General features: G+C 42.7%; 1 protein-coding gene across 1 annotated transcript in view; it reads left to right on the top strand.

Moving 5' to 3' along the window:
• The window catches only part of mthfd1l (methylenetetrahydrofolate dehydrogenase (NADP+ dependent) 1 like), a 179,048-nt gene that overhangs the window by 117,214 nt on the left and 41,585 nt on the right, over positions 1–20,249 (top strand). The window contains exons 24-25 of the mRNA XM_087991755.1: positions 1,019–1,196; positions 18,294–18,401. Coding sequence (XP_087847881.1) covers positions 1,019–1,196; positions 18,294–18,401 — 286 coding nt within the window. The remainder of the gene's footprint in view (positions 1–1,018; positions 1,197–18,293; positions 18,402–20,249) is intronic.

Consider the following 20,249-nt stretch of genomic DNA (forward strand, 5'->3'; position numbering starts at 1 on the left):
CAGCTAGCTCATGGCTGGTTAGATCATCGTAGCTCTATTTGCCTTGCCTTGTTTACGGAGAAAGGGAGAACTGCAGATGCTAGAGATCGGAGTTGAAAAGTGTAGCACTGGAAAAGCACATCAGGTCAGGCAACATCCGAAGAGCAGGAAAATCACGTTTTGGACATAAGCCCTTCATTAACCCTTCCTGATGCTGCCTGACCTGTGCTTTTTCAGCGTCACACTTTTGGACTCCTATCTTCTGTATATCACTTAATATCCTTACTTAACAACAATGTGATCAATCTTAAACTCTGAAATTTTCAGTTCATCCCCACCAGCCCCAACCTCAGCAACTTTTTAATGGAGAGGGACCTAGAATATTAACATTGTTTGTGTAAAACAATGCATACACTTCCTTACGGCTGAGCTCTGAGTTTAAGGTTATGTCTGATTATTTTGGACTCTCCACCAGACCAAATAATTTCTCTCTCTCTTTTTACCCTGTCAACTCCTTTAATCATTCATGACTATTTCTTCTGTATGGAAGAGAATGGAAGCCTACTCTCGTGTTCCTGATCTCAACATTTTAAATCTTGTAGTCCAAGTTTCATTCAGGAGCTGTAGCTCGTCTCCAGATCTAATACCTTTTTAGCATTTAAAATTGATAATGGGTATGCATGAAGAAGAATTTAAGGTTCACTGTAAGAGTATTAGGTGTGTTGCTTGAGCAATTGAGGTAATGAAAGGCAGTAGAAGTGCTGTCTTTCAGATGGGTAGAGGTCCCTTGGCACTAGTGGAAGAGGAGTATGGTACTTCATTGTAGCTTGACCAATATTTATCACTTAACCAATATCACAAGAAGAGACCATTTGATTATGATCACATTGCTGTTTTTGGAATCTTGCTGTGCACAAATTGATTGTTACGTTTCTAATACAACACCAGTAACTTCTCTTCTAAAGTACTTTGGTTCAGTCATTTATGATACTCTAAGATTGTGAAAAGCACTGTATAATCACAGTCTTTCTTTGCATAGGACTGATACTGAAGCAGAGATTAATCTTGCCTGTCAAATTGCAAAATGCTCTGGAGCTTATGATGCTGTGCCATGCAATCACTGGTCCATTGGAGGCAGAGGGTCATTACAGCTGGCTGAGGCTGTCAGGCAGGCTGCAGATCAGAAGAGTAGCTTCAATTACCTTTATGACCTAAAGGTAAGAACCTTTTCTTTTAAAACTTGTTCTCTATTTAGATAAGTGTCAAATGTTCCCCTATGCGATACAATGAATATAGTAGCCAAAGTAAGGGGTATGGTGGTAGGAAAACCACAGGCAAACTGCTGGCAATTGCCTGAAATGTATTTGCTGTACATCAGTAAGAATAAAACAAGACCTGCTTTCAACCTGCTATTTCAGGAAAGCACCGTGGAGTCACATTTGCAGGTATAAAGTAAACTTACAAAATTCTCATACATGCTGCAGATATCATAAGTTATCGATGTTAATGACTCTGCAGTACTAATGTGGAATTGAGTCACCAATAAGCCAAAAGTGCTAAGCATAACCATCACTGAACCCCTTGGGCTATGAAAGATAAATAGGAAGTGAAACTGTTAATAACATATGTAATCACAAGTAGACCGGAACACAATGAGAATTCTCCTTCTTTTGAATAGTGCTATGGGTTCTTTTGCGTGCAACTGAGAGAACATGTGGCCTCTGTTTACTATTTCACTTCCTGCAATGTAGTCCTTCCTTGATGATGCACTGGACAGTCTGCGATACATTATCGAGTGGGTGTTGAACCCATATCCCCTGACTGAAAGAAGAATTCTATCACCTGGTGTAGAGCTGCAGGTTATGACAATAAAACTGCCCTGTGTGCACGTGTACAATGATGCAGGACTGCAACATTAACAGTATCTGTTGCAGTCATAGACTGCAACCAAGAGAGTGAAGATACAAGGTATTTTAATAGACTGGAAGCACTGTAGTATGATCTGGGGGTGGGGCATACTCTTTTTGCCTATCTCGTACAGCTTGGTCTCACTATTTGAAAAATGAGGGGCTGAGACAAATAGAGACACATCCTATTAGCACTCCAGGAATTAGACAGAATATTGACAGATAAATAATCCATGATAAGGTCATGCTAAACCTCTCTCTTACAATTGGATAGAGTGAGGTGTTGGGAATGTTGAAATATTCAAAATGGGGCAGCACGGTGGCTCAGTGGTTAGCACTGCTCTCACCGGGACCCAGGTTCGATTCCAGCCTTGGGCAACTGTGTTTAGAGTTTGCACGTTCTCCCTGTGTGTGCGTGGGTTTCCTCCGGATGCTCCAGTTTCCTCCCACAATCCAAAGATGTGCAGGTTAGGTGAATTGGCCATGCTAAATTGCCCCATGGTGTTCAGGGATTTGTAGGTTAGATACATAGTCGGGGTAAATGTAGGGTAATAGGATAGGGGAATGGGTCTGGGTGGGTTATTCCTCCGGAGGGTCGGTGTGTACTTGGTGGGCCAAATGGCCTGTTTCCACACTGTAGGGATTCTATAAAAGGAAAATTTAAAAATCAGCAATCTGTTCTTCCATTATTTTATTTCACTCAGTCTCATTCCCAACTGGTTCATTCTGATTTGTTGCCAGAATGTTTCTTAATATGAAAGTAAGCTCTGACAAAGCTGAATGAAATATTTTCACATTTATTTAACCTTTCTTCCTGGGAAAACCATACAATCACTCAAAAAGACAGTAGGTGGAGCTTCAGTTAGAAAATTCAGCCCTGGGTCTCAGTAACAGGAAGGCTTTCATTCTTTTAGCACTTTTTTAGCCATGGCTGTAAAGATTTTTGTAACAATTGTGCACTTTTAAGGAGATAGTGACAATCTAACTATACAAGCTAGATTTAATCCAGGATGAAAGAGGCTGTGCTACAAACAAAGGAGTTAGCCAGTCCTTGTTTGACGTGTAGCAGTTGCCTCTGAATGAGAAAGCTATGGACTCAGATTTGAGCGCACAATCTGAGCTGTCACTCCTGAAAATGTACTACAACAGTCTTAATGGATGGAGGTCACTATCTTTAGTATGAGACATTAAACTGAGGCTCTGAATGTTCTCAAATGACATTATTTGAAGAAAAGCAGAGAAGTTCTCCGAAGAAACCAACTCAATATCTATCCTTCACCCATCATCGTTAGAGGCAATGCAATCTTTTTGTTACCTCTTGCTGTTTGTGGGGCCTTGCAGTGCATAAATTTCACAGTAATTACACTTCAAGTGATTGCATTGACACTACAGTGCTTTGGTACAAGCTAAGGTTGCAAGATAGCTATAGAAATACAAGTTTTTTTTTAAACGTAGAGGATCAGGCATGGGATTTTCTTTTTCCTTCCTCTGCTTTGATTTTAGTGCTTGAATATTTTCCTTGTATCTTGAGGACCAGAATGTGACCCAGCTTGATTCTAGTCTGGATAGAGGTATCTACAAAATGAACATAATTCCCTCTAGCTTGAGTCTATTTCTTTTCGTCTATAGTTTTTTCTGCATTTGAGCAGGCTTTAATAAATAGAACTTCCTAGTTTATTGGGTTTCCTCTGCAGGTTTGCTGCTGACCTAAGCCTTGACTCATTTGCTATTTTTTAAAGTTAAGAAACCAAAGCAATCACCCCCTCCTCCCAAGAAAATGATAAAAAGGTTAAAAAATGTCAGTCCAAGCTCAGAAGAAGGCTTTTTTCATATTCCTGGAGTGAAATTTTATGCTTTTCAGATACCTGAAAGTGAAAGTAATTATATGGATTTATGCAATAAAATGTAAGATTATTCACTTTATACGCAATCAGAAGTATCCCATCGGAACCTTCACAATACATGAATACAAATATTTTACCTTGTTATAATTCTTTTTAGGGCATCTTGAAATTTTCCTAACTAGTTGTATCGGGTCATATAAGATATAATGAGTAAGTTAGATTTTAAAAGTGAACATCAATGGTGAATGAAAATACCATCATTTTTACGTTTAATGAACATTGAGTAGATAGACTGGAGAAGTATGCAGTACTATGGCAGGTGAAATTTAACGTAGCAAAATGAATTGCACAGATTTAAAGTGCGTGTAGGATCAGAGATTTGTGGAGTTTACATACACAGTGCTTTGAAGGAGCTGAGACAAGTTGAGAAGATTGTTCTTATGAAAGGGTGCACATATGACCCATGCCATTGTTGGGTGAAACACTGTGCTCGGATGTGCAGTATTGGAGTGACGTTTGGTATGATTCTACTAAAGCAGGAGACCAGAAAAGCATAAGATATTGGAGCAGATATGGGACCAAAAACGCACACTCAATATTTCAAATGCAGTCTGACCGTAGCCTTATACAACCTCGGAAATATATCCATGCTCTTGTATTCTAGCCCTCTTGAAGTGAATGCCAACATTGCATTTGCCTTCCTAACTGTCAACTGAACCTGTATGTTAATCTTAAGAAAATCTTGAAGTAGGACTTCTAAGTCCCTTTGGACTTCAGATTTCTGAAGACTTTCCCTATTTAGAAAATAGTCAATGCTTCAATTCTTCATATCAAAGTGTGTAACCTTATGCTTGCCTACACTGTATTCCATGTGCTGCCACTTTGCCTATTCTCCTAGCCTTTCCAATTCCTTCTGTAGCCTCTCAGTCTTTAAAGTATAACATGAATAGTGGTAGTCCGAACACTGAGCCCTGCAGAACATCACTACTCACCAGCAACTGTCATGAAAAAGACCTTTCTACCCCCACCATCTGCTTCTGACAGTCAATCAGTCCTCTCTCCATTCCAGTACCTTACTCTGAACAGTATGGACTGCCTTAGCAGCCTCCTGTTCAGCACCTTATCAAACGGCCTTTTGGAAATCCAAACAGAGTCCGCTGGCTCCCCTTTGTCTAACTTGCTTGTTACTGTCTCAAAGAATTCTAACAGATTTGTCAGGCATGAACTCTCCTTGATGGAGCTGTACTGACTCAGTCCTATTTTACCATGCATATCCAAGTATTCTGCAATCCCATCCTTAATAATGGACTCTCAAATCTTACCAGCAATCAAGGTCAGGCTAGACAAAGCAGGTGGCTAGAAGAACACAGCAAGCCAGGCAGCATCAGGAGGTGGAAAAATTGACGTTTTGGGTATAACCATTCCTCCTTCAGGACTGGGGGTGCGTGTAAGGAGAGCTGCAGATAAAGGGGGTGGCAGGGGCTGGATGGTGAAGTGGGGATAAGTAAAGAAAGGCACAGGGTACGACCTGATTGGTCAATGGGAGGAAAAAATCTGGTAGGTGGCTGGGAGGAGTGTAAGGGAGGGGGAGGAGCTAGAGATGGGGTTGGGGAAGGGAGATTATTTGAAATTGGAGAACTCAAAGTTGAGTCCTCCAGGCTGTAGGCTGCCCAGGTGCAAGATGAAGTGTTGTTCCTCCAATATGCAGTTTGGTTCGTTGTGGCAATGGAGGAGGCCAGGATGGTCATGCCAGAAAGGGAATGGGAAGGGGAATTAAAATGGGTGGTGACTGGGTGTCTGGTTGTCCCCTGCAGGCCTGGCTGAGATGCTCAGCAAACTGCTCCCTAAGTTTGTCTCCCCAATGTAGAGAAGACCACATCGGGAGCACCTGAGAGAAGAGAGGCAGATGAGCCTCTGTCTCACCTGGGAGGACTGTTTGGGGCCCTGCATGGAGGTAAAGGGGGTGGTGTGCTGGCAGGTTTTTCATCTTTTCCAGTTGCAGGGGAAAGGTATCTGAGAGTTCGGGGGGGTTTGGTGGGGAGAGTGGCGCAACCAAGGACTGGCAAAGATAACGGTCCCTGCGGAAGATGTCTTTGGTTTTGGAGTCTAGTTGGAGTTTGCCAAAGTGTTTAAGGATCATACGTTGGATGTGGAGACTGGTGGGGTGTTAGGTGAGGACAAGGGGGACTGTCCCTTTTATATTTGAAGGAGGGGAGCGTTTAGAGCAATGGAACGGGGATGGGGGTGGTGCAGTGGTGGGCTGTCTGGATGACTGGGGGAGTTGTAAAGCGCAATATTTGAAATAGGTGAGCATCTGGGATGCTTGGGAGTGGAATGCCTCCTTTTCTGAGCAGATGTGGCGGAGGCAAAAGGAATTGGGAGAACGACATGGAGTTCTTTCAGGATACTGGGTGGAAGGTGGTATAATCCAGGTAGTTGAGAGTCTGTGGGTTTATAGTAAACGTGCGCCTGGAGACTGTCGCTGGAGATGCAAATGGAGGGGTCAAGAATGGGGAGGGAGGTGTCCAAGATTGACCAAATGAATTTGAGGGCAGGGTGGAAGTTGTGCACAAAGTCAATGAACTGCTCCAATTCAGCCTGAGTGGAGGGTGCTGCACTGATGCGGAAGAGTTGTGGCACAGTGCTGACACAGATACTGACATAGTTGACAAAGAGGCAGGCGTAGCTGGGCCCATCTGAGAGCCTATGGCCACCCCAAGGATTTGGAGGAAATGGGAGGAGTTAAAGGTTATTTTGGGGTTGAGGACCAGTTCAGCATGGCAGAGGAAGTATTGACAGAGGGAGACTGGATACTTCTGTTGGAGAGGAAGGAGCTGAAGGCCTGGAGGCCACCCTTAAATGGACGTGTTTATGGACTGCACATCCATAGTGAAGATAAAGCGCTGGGGAACTCTGCATCCAATGCATCGTCCATAAACACTTGCTCCCACTCGAAACAGACCCCACCCCTCTTTGCCTTCCCAAAGACTGTTCTCTTCACCAGTCTGAGGTTTGTGCCACTCTCCCCACCCACCCCCTGAACCCCCAGGTACCTTCCCCTGCAACTGGAAGAGATGCAAAACCTGCCAGCATCCCCCGTCCCTGTCCCCGCCCCACCGACCTCCATCCAGGGCCCCAAACAGTCCTTCCAAGTGAGACAGAGGTTCACCTGCCTCTCTTCCAACCTAGTTTACCGTATCAGGTACACTCGATGTGATCTTCTCAACATCAGGGAGACAAAGCTTAAACTTGGGGAACAGTTTGCCAAGCGTCTCAGCTGGGCCTATCGGTACCCCCAGTACCACCCACTTTAATTCCCCTTCCCACTCCCTTTCCGACATGACAATCCTTGGCCTCCTCTGTTGCCAATGTGTTGGAAGAACAACACCTCATCTTGCGCCTGGGCAGCCTGGAGAACTCAATATTGAGTTCTCCAATTTCAAATAACTTCCCTTCCCTTTCCCCTCTCCAGCTCCTCCCTCTCCATTCCACTCCTCCCAGCCACCCAGATTCCTTCCTCCCATTGACCAACCAGATCATACCTTCTATCTCCACCTATCCGCACTTCACCACCTTGCCCCCACCACCTCCTTTATCTTCAGCTCCCCTTAGACCCATCCCAAGTCCTGAAGAAGGGATACACCCCGAAACATTGACTTCTTCACCTCCTGATGCTGTCTGGCTTGGTCAACGTTTCTGGTGTAACCCTGCTTACGGGACTTGAGGTGGGTCTAAGGGGAGCTGCAGATAAAGGGGGTGGCTTGCTGTGTTTTCAGCATCTTTGTTGTCTACCTTGGATTCCAGCATCTGCAGTTTTTTTGTCTCTAACCAAGGTCAGGCTAACAAGCCCATAATTTCCTGTCTTCTGTCTCCCCTACCTTAAACAGTTGTTACATTAGCCATTTTCCCAGTCCGCTGGGCCCCTCCCTGGTTCCAGTGATTCCTGAAAGATCACCACCAATGCTATCACAATCTCCTCAGCTATCACCTTCAAAAGAATGTTGGTGAATTTTGTAAGTTTTTTTCATGCTTTGGGAGATCACCTGAACACTTCTGCTGGGCTGCCAGTACAACTGCATGGCAAAATGTATTGGAATTACCATTTCAATATTGGGAAAATCTTTGCTTGATGGTACATGAAAGAGTATTGGGATAGTCTCTGTTCGAATTAGAGTGCGTTGTTGTGGGAATAGTAGCTTGATAGCCAAATGTCCTTTCTGCCTGCTAAAAGCTTGTGATTCTGATAAGGAAGAATGATGAGCTTGACATGCATGTTAATGTGGAAAATTGGAAGAATCAGATTAAACCTTTACCCTTTATTTATGATGTACATGTATTTGCCTTTCCAAATACATGTACATCATGTCCCTCAGTGTTTAACCTTTACCCTTTATTCTGCAGCATTAACTGCAACATTATTGAATGCAGTGTGTACAATTACATTCTACCACTCATCATAGTTATTTAGAGTCATAGAGATGTACAGCATGGAAACAGACCCTTCGGTCCAACCCGTCCATGCCGACCAGATATCCCAACCCAATCTATTCCCACCTGATAGCACCTGGCCCATATCCCTCCAAACCCTTCCTATTCATATACCCATCCAAATGCCTCTTAAATGTTGCAATTGTACCAGCCTCCTCTGGCAGTTCATTCCATACACGTACCACCCTCTGCATGAAAATGTTGCCCCTTAGGTCTCTTTTATATCTTTCCCCCTCACCCTAAACCTATGCTCTCCAGTTCCGACTCCCCGACCCCAGGGAAAAGACTTTATCTATTTATCCTATCCATGCCCCTCATAATTTTGTAAACCTCTATAAGGTCACCCCTCAGCCTCCGATGCTCCAGGGAAAACAGGCCAGGCCTGTTCAGCCTCTCCCTGTAGCTCAGATCCTCCAACCCTGGCAACATCCTTGTAAATCTTTTCTGAACCCTTTCAAGTTTCACAACATCTCTCCGATAGGAAGGAGACCAGAATTGCACACAATATTCCAACAGTGGCGTAACTAATGTCCTGTACAGCCGCAACATGACCTCCCAACTCCTGTACTCAATACTCTGACCAATAAAGGAAAGTATACCAAAGCCGCCTTCACTATCCTATCTACCTGCGACTCCACTTTCAAGGAGCTATGAACCTGTACTCCAAGGTCTGTTTGTTCAGCAACACTCCCTCTGACCTTACCATTAAGTGTATAAGTCCTGCTAAGATTTGCTTTCCCAAAATGCAGCACCTCGCATTTATCTGAATTAAACTCCATCTGCTACTTCTCAGCCCATCTGGTCCAGATCCTGTTGTAATCTGAGGTAACCCTTTTTGCTGTCCACTACACCTCCAATTTTGGTGTAATCTGCAAACTTACTAGCGGCACCTCTTATGCGCACATCAAAATCATTTATATAAAAGACAAAAAGTAGAGGGCCCTGTACTGATCCTTGTGGCACTCCACTGGTCACAAGCCTCTAGTCTGAAAAACGACCCTCCACCACTACCCTCTGTCTTCTACCTTTTGAGCCAGTACTGTATCCAAATAACCTTGCAAATCAGTCTCCCATGGGGAACCTTGTCAAATGCCTTACTGAAGTCCATATAGCTGTGCCCTCACCAATCATCTTTATTACTTCAAGAAACCCAATCAAGTTTGTGAGACATGATTTCCCATGCACAAAGCCATGTTGACTATCCCAAATCAGTCTTTGCCTTTCCAAATACATGTACATCATGTCCCTCAGTATTCCCTCCAACAAGTTGACCACCACTGACATCAGGCTCACCGGTCTATAGTTCCCTGGCTTGTCTTTACCGCCCTTCTTAAACAGTGGCACCAAGTTTGCCAACCTCCAGTCTTCCGGCACCTCACCTGTGACTATCGATGATACAAATATCTCATCAAGAAGCCCAGCAATCACTTCTCTAGCTTCCCACAGAGTTCTCGGGTACACCTGATCAGGTCCTGGGGAATTATCCACCTTTAACCGTTTCAAGGCATCCAGCACTTCCTCCTCTGTAATCTGGACATTTTGCAAGATGTCACCATCTATTTCCCTACAGTCTATATCTTCCATATCCTTTTTAACAGTGAATACTGGTGTAAAATATTCATTTAGTATCGCCCCCATTTTCTGTGGCTCCACACAAAGGGCGCTTTGCTGATCTTTGAGGGGCCCTATTCTCTCCCTAGTTACCCTTTTGTCCTTAATATATTTGTAAAAACCCTGTGGATTCTCCTTAATTCTATTTGCCAAAGCGATCTCACGTCCCCGTTTTGCCCTCCTGATTTCCCTCTTAAGTATACTCCTACTTTCTTTATACTCTTCTAAGGATTCACTTGGTCTATCCTGTCTATACCTGACATATGCTTCCTTGTTTTTCTTAACCAAACCCTCAATTTCTTTAGTCATCCAGCATTCCCGATACCTCAAAGTTTGTGAGAAGATTTGTAGCTCGGGTGCTCATTGCTGTGGTTCTGTTCGCCGAGCTGGAAGTTTTTGTTGCAAACGTTTTGTCCCCTGTCCAGGTGACATCCTCAGTGCTTGGGAGCCTCCTGTGAAGCGCTTCTGTGGTGTTTCCTCCGGCATTTATAGTGGCCTGTCCTTGCCGCTTCCGGTTGTCAATGCTGGAGGAAACACCACAGAAGCGCTTCACAGGAGGCTCCCAAGCACTGAGGATGTCACCTAGACAGGGGACGGAACGTTTGCAACAAAAACTTCCAGCTCGGCGAACAGAACCACAGCATTCCCTATACCTACCAGCCTTCCCTTTCACCCTGACAGGAATATACTTTCTCTGGATTCTTGTTATCTCATTTCTGAAGGCTTCCCATTTTCCAGCCATCCTTTTACCTGTGAACATCTGCCTCCAATCAGCTTTCGAAAGTTCTTGCCTAATACCATCAAAATTGGCCTTTCTCCAATTTAGGACTTCAACTTTTAGATCTGGTCTATCCTTTTTCCATCGCTATTTTAAAATGAATAGAATTATGGTCGCTGGCCCCAAAGTGCTCCTCCACTGGCACCTCAGTCACCTTCCCTGTCTTATTTCCCAAGAGTAGGTCAGGTTTTGCACCTTCTCTAGCAGGTCCATCCACATACTGAATCAGAAAATTGTCTTGTACACACTTAACAAATTCCTCTCCATCTAAACCTTTAACACTATGGCAGTCCCAGTCAATGTTTGGAAAGTTAAAATCCCCTACCATAACTACCCAATTATTCTTGCAGATAGCTGAGATCTCCTTACAAGTTTCTCAATTTCCCACTGACTATTGGGGGGTCTGTAATACAATCCCAATAAGGTGATCATCCTTTTCTTATTTCTCAGTTCCACCCAAATAACTTCCCTGGATGTATTTCTGGGAATATCTTCCCTCAGCACAGCTGTAATGCTATCCCTTATCAAAAATGTCACACCCCCTCCTCTCTTGCCTCCCTTTCTATCCTTCCTGGAGGATTTGTATCCTGGAACATTAAGCTGCCAGTCCTGCCCATCCCTGAGCCATGTTTTCGTAATTGCTATGATATCCCAGTCCCATGTTCCTAACCATGCCCTGACTGTTGGGAATCTGCCTTCCCTGTTAGGCCCCTTGCATTGAAATAAATGCAGTTTAATTTATTAGTCCTACCTTGTCCCTGCCTGCCCTGACTGTTTGACTCAGCTGTACCTGTCTCAGATCAATCTCTTTCCTCACTATCTCCCTAGGTCCCCCCCCCCCCCAACCTTACTAGTTTAAATCCTCCCAAGCAGTTCTAGCAAATTTCCCTGCCAGTATATTAGTCCCCTTCCAATTTAGGTGCAATCCGTCCTTCTTGTACAGGTCACTTCTACCCCAAAAGAGATTCCAATGATCCAAAAATGTGAATCCTTCTCCCATACCCCTGCTCCTCAGCCATGCATTCATCTGCTCTATTCTCCTATTCCTGCCCTCACTATCTCGTAGCACTGGGAGTAATCCAGGTATTACTACCCTTGAGGACATCCTTTTTAAATTTTTGCTTAACTCTCTGTAACCTCCCTTCAGAGTCTCAACCTTTTCCCTTCCAATGTCATTGGTTCCAATGTGGACAATGACCTCCTGCTGACCCCTCTCCTCCGTGAGAACATCCTGCACCCTCTCTGAGACATCTTTGACCCTGGCACCAGGGAAACAGCACACCATTCTGCTTTTTCTCTGCTGGCCACAGAAAGGTCTGTCTGTACCTCTGACTGCAGAATCCCCTAACACCATTGATCTCTTGGAAGCCAGCATATCCTTCTTTGCATTCGAGCCATTCTGAATACCAGAAACTTGGCTGTTTGTGCTACGTTCCCCTGAGAATCCATCACCCCCTACATTTTCCAAAACCGCATACCTGCTTGAAATGGGTATATTCACAAAAGACCCCTGCCCTAGGTGCTGACCTCTCTCACCCTTCCTGGAGTTAACCCATCTATGTGACTGTATCTGAGACTTCTCCCCCTTCTTATAACTGCCATCCATCACATACTGTTGCTGTTGCAAATTCCTCATCACTTCTGTCTCTCCAACTGATCCACTCGATCTGATAAGATTCGCATCCAACAGCATTTATGGCAGATATAATCCGCAGTAACCCTTAAACTCTCTTTAAACTCCCACATCTGACAAGAAGTACATATCACTGTAAAGGCCATTTTTGCTCCTTCACAATCTACAGACCCAGAAAATAACACTGTCTTATTCCTCTACAAACACTGTCCCAGGTTAAATTAATAGCTATGGCTTATATTTTAAATTTAATCAAGAGACTTATCTCCAAAAACACATAGTCAAGAAAGAATCCACTATATTCACTACTGCAGCCTTTCTCTTGGACAGACTTAAAACAACTATTAACTTATCTGATTCTGTGCTGTGAATTTCACCCAACAGTTCCTCCAAGATTAGTTGTGAATTTCACTGTTTGTTAATTTTCCCAGATGTGCTCCGATGTCCAGCTCTCTCTCTGTCTCCTGCACTGTCCTCACCATGTGATTTCTTTGTCTGCTCGTCTCCCTTTTAAACTGCTGTTGTTTTGACTTTTTTTTCCAAAGTTCCAAAACAATGCAACAGCATATAAAACAGTAATTGCTGCTCCTGGAACTCGAGGAAATCACCTCCAACACCTAGAATACCTCAAAAAAAGGAGCAGCTCTTACAGCCAGAAATCATGCAGTCTTTTTTTTTTACACAAGATTAAATTACTCAAATATTCACAGTAATCAACTCAATTAAAATTGCAATGTTTTTTAAAAAAAAACAAAATAATGTGGTTGTCCAAGAAATAGACTGTAAACTGTTATAAATGATAAAGGATCCACTGATTCAGCAATGATCCAATTAATTCTTTCAATCTTCCCCTTGCATTTTTAAAATTTTAAAGTTAATTTCTCATTTCATTATGTGCTATGGAGAACCTGATAGCTGTTAACTGCAGCAGTTTGAAAAGCTTTATTGATCAGTGGTAAGATAGATAAAGTAAGGTGTCTGCTTTGGTCTGATTAAAAGAATAATGGAGTCGTCATCTTACAACCAGCTGAACAAGGTGGCTACATGGCTCAATGGCAAACACTATCACCTGATGAAGGAGCATCGCTCTGAAAGGTAGTGTGCTTCCAATTAAACCTGTTGGACTATAACTTGGTGTTGTGTGATTTGTAACTTTGTACACCCTAGTCCAACACCGGCATCTCCAAATCATGACTCAATGGCAGCATTCTTGCCTCTGAATCAGAAAGTTGAGTTCAAGTTTCATCCTGAAACTCAAGTGCACAATCTAGCTGACACTCACCTGCTGAACTGAGGAAATATTGCACTGTCAGAGCTACTGTCTTTTGAACTGAGCACGAAATCAAAGCTCTCACTACCCTCAAAGGAATCAGTAAACGATCCCATGGAACTATTTTATGGAAGTTCAGAGGAGTTCTCCCCAGTCTTTGTCAATATCCCTCAACCAATATTATTACCTTGGATTATCTTGTCATTTCATGATTTGTGGGAGCTTGCTGTGTGCAAATTGGCTGTTAGAGTATGTGTGTTTCTTGCATTACAACAGTGACTGTACTTGAAGGTACTTCATTGGCTGTAAACCATTTAGAAATGTCCTGAAATCTCAAAAGACACTGTTGAAATAAAAATCTCTCATTCTGACATACAAAACAAAAGTGAGGTGTCTGACATGACTGCTGAGAACAGAATCTATGTGAAAATCCCATATTGCTGCTGGGAGGCATAAAAATGACACCTGCAAGTTGAGCGACAAGAATTTGGGGAAATGAATTGGAGTCACAAGTGTAGGGAATTTATCAGGAAAAGGCTGTAAATAATTTGAGGCATCTTCTTAATCGACTATTGGGTCAATGTTATCAGCTGAGGACTTACTCAAATTATGTTAGCAGAGAAGTGTGAACAATAACATTGAATACTTGCTTTGCATTGTGAGGTTTCATTGGCCATCTGCCAGCCAGTAGCCAGGTTAGTGAATCTGGTATTGCTTCAAAGAAAGAAAAATGTTGCATCAGTATGGGATCAACAGGATTTTAAATTTTACCCAAATCTAGTTGTCCCTCACCCTCTTCCTTAGTACATTAGCCTGTCTAGTCCTGTGATAAGCTCTGTGTGGGTGGATTGCACCAGTTCAAGAAAGCAGTTTACAACTTAATCAAAAGCATGAGGCTTGAGCAATAAATGCTGGCCCCAAAATGAGTATTAAAGAAAACTTTGTCCTCTGAATCAGAAGTCCTATAGTTCTATCCCCACTCCAGAGACTTGAGCACACATGATAATTGATTGCAGTACAAAAGGAGCTCTACATTGTCGGAGGAGGTGTCTTTCAGATAGTTATCACAGTGAGGCCCCATCTGCTCTTTTGCATGGATCTCAATGACAAATAATGACAAAGTTTTATAACAGTACTAAGAAAACTAGAAATGCTGGACTACTTTCTTTCTCTTTCTGTCGCATTTATATAAATCATCTATAAGGTATTTTATTTCCAAATTACATGTTTCCGTATAAATACAGTTCAGATCTTGCTCTGTTTTTAAACAACGATTTAAATTTATGTTGCTTCACAACAGTGTAGCTGAAGTAAAATTTAACATTTTGCTAGAAGAGAGTACAAATGGTATAAGGACTGGTGCAAGATGTCAACAGAGAAGACTGTGACAGAAGTTTTGGGAGGGAATTGCAAAGCTGGGGAGGGTTTGAACAACTGAGAGCCTTGTGATAAAGTGATGCACAACAGATGGTGTATTGCATGGATTCTGTTGATGCATCAAATGTTGCAAAATTAATACTGGTGTGAAGTTTAGTCGCACTCTAAAGTCACTCTTAAAATGTGGACCTGAAGCCACTTAACATCTGCTCAGGGAAAGATACTGGAATTCACTATTAAGGATGTAATAACAGGGGATTTAGAAAATCATGATACAACCATCCAGTGTTAGCATGGTTTTGTGAAAGAGAAATCATGTTCTCATTTATTAGACTTATTTGAGTAAATAACAAGCAGAATATATAATGGACCCAGTAGATTTGGTCTGTTTAGATTTCCAAAAGGCATTCCGTATGATGCTACATAAAAGATTGCTGCCCAAGATAAGAACCCCTAGTGTAATGTGTTCAAATTGGCATGGATAGAGAATTGATTAGCTCTCAAGTTTCTGTAGGGATAAATGAGTCACTTATGGAGTGACAAACTGTAGCTAATGGAATATCACAGGGATCAGTGCTGGAGCCTCAATTATTAATTGTCATCATAAATGAGTTCAACGAAGGAAACAAATGTATAGGGTATCTAAATGTGCTGATGACCCAACAGGTACAAAGTAAGTTGTGAAAATGACACAGGTCTGGGTTTGCATGCATGGTGTCAGAAGAATTCCCAGCTCTGCCTCTCAAATTATTTATAGCCTTTTCCTGATAAATTCCCTACACTTATGGCTCCAATTAATTTCCCCAAATTCTTGTCACTCAGCTTGCAGGTGTAATTTTTAAAAATGACTGCCCAGAGGCAGGGTGGACGATATGGAGGAGGGGGACTGTTTTACAAGTTGTAGGAAAATGATCCCAGAAATAATGAGAGGGATGCCATGTGGATGTGAACTGAGCAAGGGGCCTATTGGTTGGTCTCCAGCGCGCTCTCCCCCTCAAAACACAATCCCACATGCATGCACACATTCCCCATTCTCATCCATGCCACCTCATGCCTACGTCTACTCAACATTATCTATCCAGCAGGACCAGCTATGCTCTCGGCCCTTTATTGTTCCTATAAAAATTTGTGCCATCTTTTGCTAATCCATGTCCCCAACACCACCTTACCTTTGCACCTATCATGCCAACTCACCCAGCATCCACCATGATCAGAGCTCAAGAATGTAGTAAAACTTTAAGTGTCTTTGTAGACACCACTGCATTTTTAAAAATTACTATTTTTGTCTACATAAAGCCTTCTAACAACTAACGTTTCATGAAAGTGCACCGTCCTTTATTGAAACAAACATTGCAATTCAAAATTCCTCTTCCAAAGACTTTACAACCATGTGTGATTGCCAGTCAAACTGTAATTTAATTGACAGGCACCCGACTCCGTTAATGGAGCTTGTGAAAACATTCATGCAGCAATAATCCATTAATAGAAACCCCCAGTCATATTTCAAATGAGTGAAATAGGAAACTATATGATTTTCTTTAAAACACACCAGACAATTTTTTTTAGAGTTATAAAACAGTACTTTTATATACCTTGACAGCATTCTTTTAATACACTCCTTTGATGGAACCTTTTGACATGTCGTCTTGACACTTTTGACAGGTGCTATTGATTTGATTTTTATTGGTTTGTTGAACATTCCAATTGGCTTGATAATTATTGTTAATGTACTTTTTACACACACTTGCCTCCACTTGCAACAATTCTAACTGACACTTGACTTTCCACAAAGGTGTTCTGGAACCATTAGCCAAAGAGAGTGTCTTACCTATCCAAAGAAATGCGCAAAGTTCATATTTTCTATTACCTGGTCTCCCCTGTTCATTTTGGGTTTTACACGACTCTGCTACCAAGATCTGACAAGTAGAATCTGTTGATGATTTGAATGACCAACTCTGTGAAAATAGGAAGTGCCCTGTTTTGGGGTGGGACTTGTGATTGGCTGGTCTACCATATGTGCCATGATAGTTTGCAAAGAGTGTAGAGAAATAAAATAAGTCAATGGGCAAAACAATTGCAGATGTATATGTGAAAAATATGAACTTGTGAACTTTTGCAGAAAGAATATAAAATCTTAATATTATTTAAATGGAGAAAGATTGCAAAAATCTGTAATACAGAGGGCGCAGGATATCCTGGAACTTGTGCCATAAAAAGCTGGTGATTGGCCTTTATTGGGAATTGATTTAAAAAGCAAGGAGCTGTTGCTACAGCTTTACAGGACCTTAATGAGATCAAATCTAAGAGTAATGTGTATAATTATGATTGTATTGGTTTACTTTGCTGGTTCCTGGAAAGAAAGGATCATATTATGAGGAAATGTTTTGCAGGTTTGACCCCTACTCATTGGACTTTAGAAGAATCTTATGATGTATTGAAATACAAAGTTCTGAGAATCAAAAGAATTCATGCTAGGAAGCTGTTTGTGAGGACTTTAGAACAAGGCAGCGCAGTTTAAAAATAAGTAGACTCCCAATTAAGGCAGATGAAGATATTTTTGTCTAAGGATCCTTAGCCTTTGAAATTCATGTTTCCCAGAGACCTGTGAGGACAGCCTGATTAAATATTGTCAAAGCTGAACTGGACAGAATTTTTGATCAACAAGGGAGTTGAATATGATGGAGTCAGGCAGAAGCAGACTCGAAGGGCCTAACCGCCTACTCCTCATTTCCTAGTTCCGACAATCAAATTTCCAATCTTCACAATCAGGTTGAATATTGCAATACTCTTGTACCGTTATGCTGAGATGGATACTGGTCTTGCAAGGTTGAGAGCAGATCGGCTCTGTTCATACACTACGCTTAAACAAGCTTTTTTTTTTCTCTACGACAAATCTCTAATGGAATTGTGTTGAATGTTTCATTTCCCCTATTTTGCTTCCCATATAATAAATCTAATCCACACCTTACTTTTGCCCAATCTGGGATACTCTTGCGAAACACAATAGTGGTATTTGAAGAAGACTGAGCAATTCCCCAGGTATACTAGCCAAACTTTGTCCCTCAGTCAAGAATCTGAAGCAAACTATGTAGTCATTTGTAATGGCTTGCTGTGTGTACATTAGCTGCCATATTTTCTACATTATAACCATGACAACATTTGAAGTGTACTTTATTGGCTGTAAAGTGCTTTCAGATTTCCTGCGATTGTAAAAGGCACTATCAATGCAAGACTTCTGTTTCAATATAATGATGGGTGAAGAAAACTAAATTTTTTAATTTATGCTAAGACCAGCAGAGAAACAAATGGATTGTAGTTCTTGATAAATTATACTACTTAACTCATAATACTTTTACTCATTCTTTGAAAATAAATCACTTAACAATTTATTCCCTTCATTTTGTAGATGCCTATTGTAGAAAAGATTCGCACAATAGCACAAAAGGTTTATGGGGCCGAGGATATAGAGCTGTCACCTCAAGCCCAATCCAAAGTGGACCTGTACATCAGTCAGGTGAGAATTATTTAACAAGAAGCTGCCTGCACAGACTAGGTGTAATGTTTATTCATAGCGAGTTTTGAGAAGATTTGTAGATCAGGTTGAGGTTCTGGATGTAAGTTTGCTCGCTGAGCTGGAAGGTTTGTTTTCAGATGTTTCATCATCATATTAGGTAACATCATCAGTGAGCCTCCGTGAAGCGCTTGTGTTTATATCCTGCCTTCTATTTGTGTGTTTAGGTTTCCTTGGGTTTACTGTCATGTCCAGTGTTGGTGATGTCATTTCCTGTTCTTTTTCTCAGAGGGTGGTAGATGGGGTCCAAATCGGTGTGTTTGTTGATAAAGTTCCGATTGGAATGCCATACTTCTAGGAACTCTCGTGTGTGTCTGTATTTGGCTTGTCCTAGGATAGATGTATTGTCCCAGTCAAAGTGGTTCCTTCCTCATCTGTATGTAAGCATACCAGTGATCGTGGGTCATGTAATTTTGTGGCTAGGTTGTGGGCTACCATGATGCCAAGAGGTCTGAGTAATCTGGCAGTCATTTCTGAGGCCCCTTTGTATGGGAGAGTGGGTCGGGGCTGAGAGATAAATGGGAGGGCATGGGGTTTTGGGGAAGATAGATGAGAAAGTGATAGGTGGATGAAGGTGAGGGAGAAGGTGATAAGTTGGTGGGGGGGGGAAATGATGGACAGGTTCAGAGGGCAGTGCTGAGTTGGAGGCTTGGGACTGGGATATGATATTGGTAGAGGTACAGGTAAATTTCTGACAGATGTGGAAGGATCCCTTGGAGCCTTGGACGGAGGTGAGGGGAGTGGTGTCAGTGCAGGTTTTGCACTTCCTGCGGTGGCAGGGAAAGATACCAGGAGTGGGGTGTAGGTTGGTGGGGCATGTGTACCTGACGGAGTTGCAGAGGGAATGGTCTTTTTGGAACACTGATAGGGATGGGGAGGTTAATATAATCTCTGGTGATTAGGGTCTGTTTGAAGGTGGTGGAAGTAGCAGAGGATGATGCATTGTATGTGGAGTTTGGTGGGGTGGAAGGTCAGAGCTTGGGGAGGGCTTTTGTCCTTGTTGTGTTGGGAGGGGTGAGGTTCAAGGGCAGTGGTGTGTGAAGTGGAGGACCTGTGATGGAGGGCATCGTCAACCACGTGGGAAGGGAAGTTGTGATCGTGGAAGGAGGAATCCATCTGGGACTTTGAGGTGGAATTGATCATCCTGGGAACAGATGTGGCAGAGGCGGAGTATCTGGGAATAAGGGATGGCTTTTTAGAGGAGGTAGGGTGGGAGAAGGTGCAGGTTAGGTATCTGTGGGAGTAGCTGGGCTTGTAGTAGCTGTCTGTGGTTAGTTGGTCACCAGAGACTGATGGAGAGGTCCAAGAAGGGGAAAGAGATTTGCAAGATGGTCCAGGTGAATTTGAGGTTGGGGTGAAAGGTGTTGGTAAAGTTGATGAACTATTCAATCTCATGGGAGCGCCGATACAGTCATCAATGTAGTGGAGATGCAAGTGGGGGGATGGTGCCAGTGTAACTGCAGAAGATGGACTGTTCCACATGTCTGATAAACAGGCAGGCATAGCTGGGTCCCATGGCTACCCCTTTGGTTTGGAGGAAGTGGGAAGATTGAAAGGAGAAGTTATTGAGAGTGAGGACCAGTTCAGCCAGGCAGATTAAGGTGTCGGTGGAAGGGTACTGGTTGGGACGACGTGAGAGAAAGAAACAGAGGCATTGGAGACCTTCATCGTGGCACATTGGTGTGTACACGGACTGGATGTCCATGGTGAAGATGAGGTGTTGGGGCCTGGGGAAACGAAAATCTTGGAAGATATGAAGAGCATGGGTGGTGTCACGAATTTAGGTGGGGA

The sequence above is a fragment of the Chiloscyllium plagiosum genome, unplaced genomic scaffold (genome assembly GCF_037043375.1).
Source record: "Chiloscyllium plagiosum isolate Xiang-an unplaced genomic scaffold, Cpla_swu_hap1 HiC_scaffold_10, whole genome shotgun sequence".
In the NCBI taxonomy this organism is placed as follows: domain Eukaryota; kingdom Metazoa; phylum Chordata; class Chondrichthyes; order Orectolobiformes; family Hemiscylliidae; genus Chiloscyllium; species Chiloscyllium plagiosum.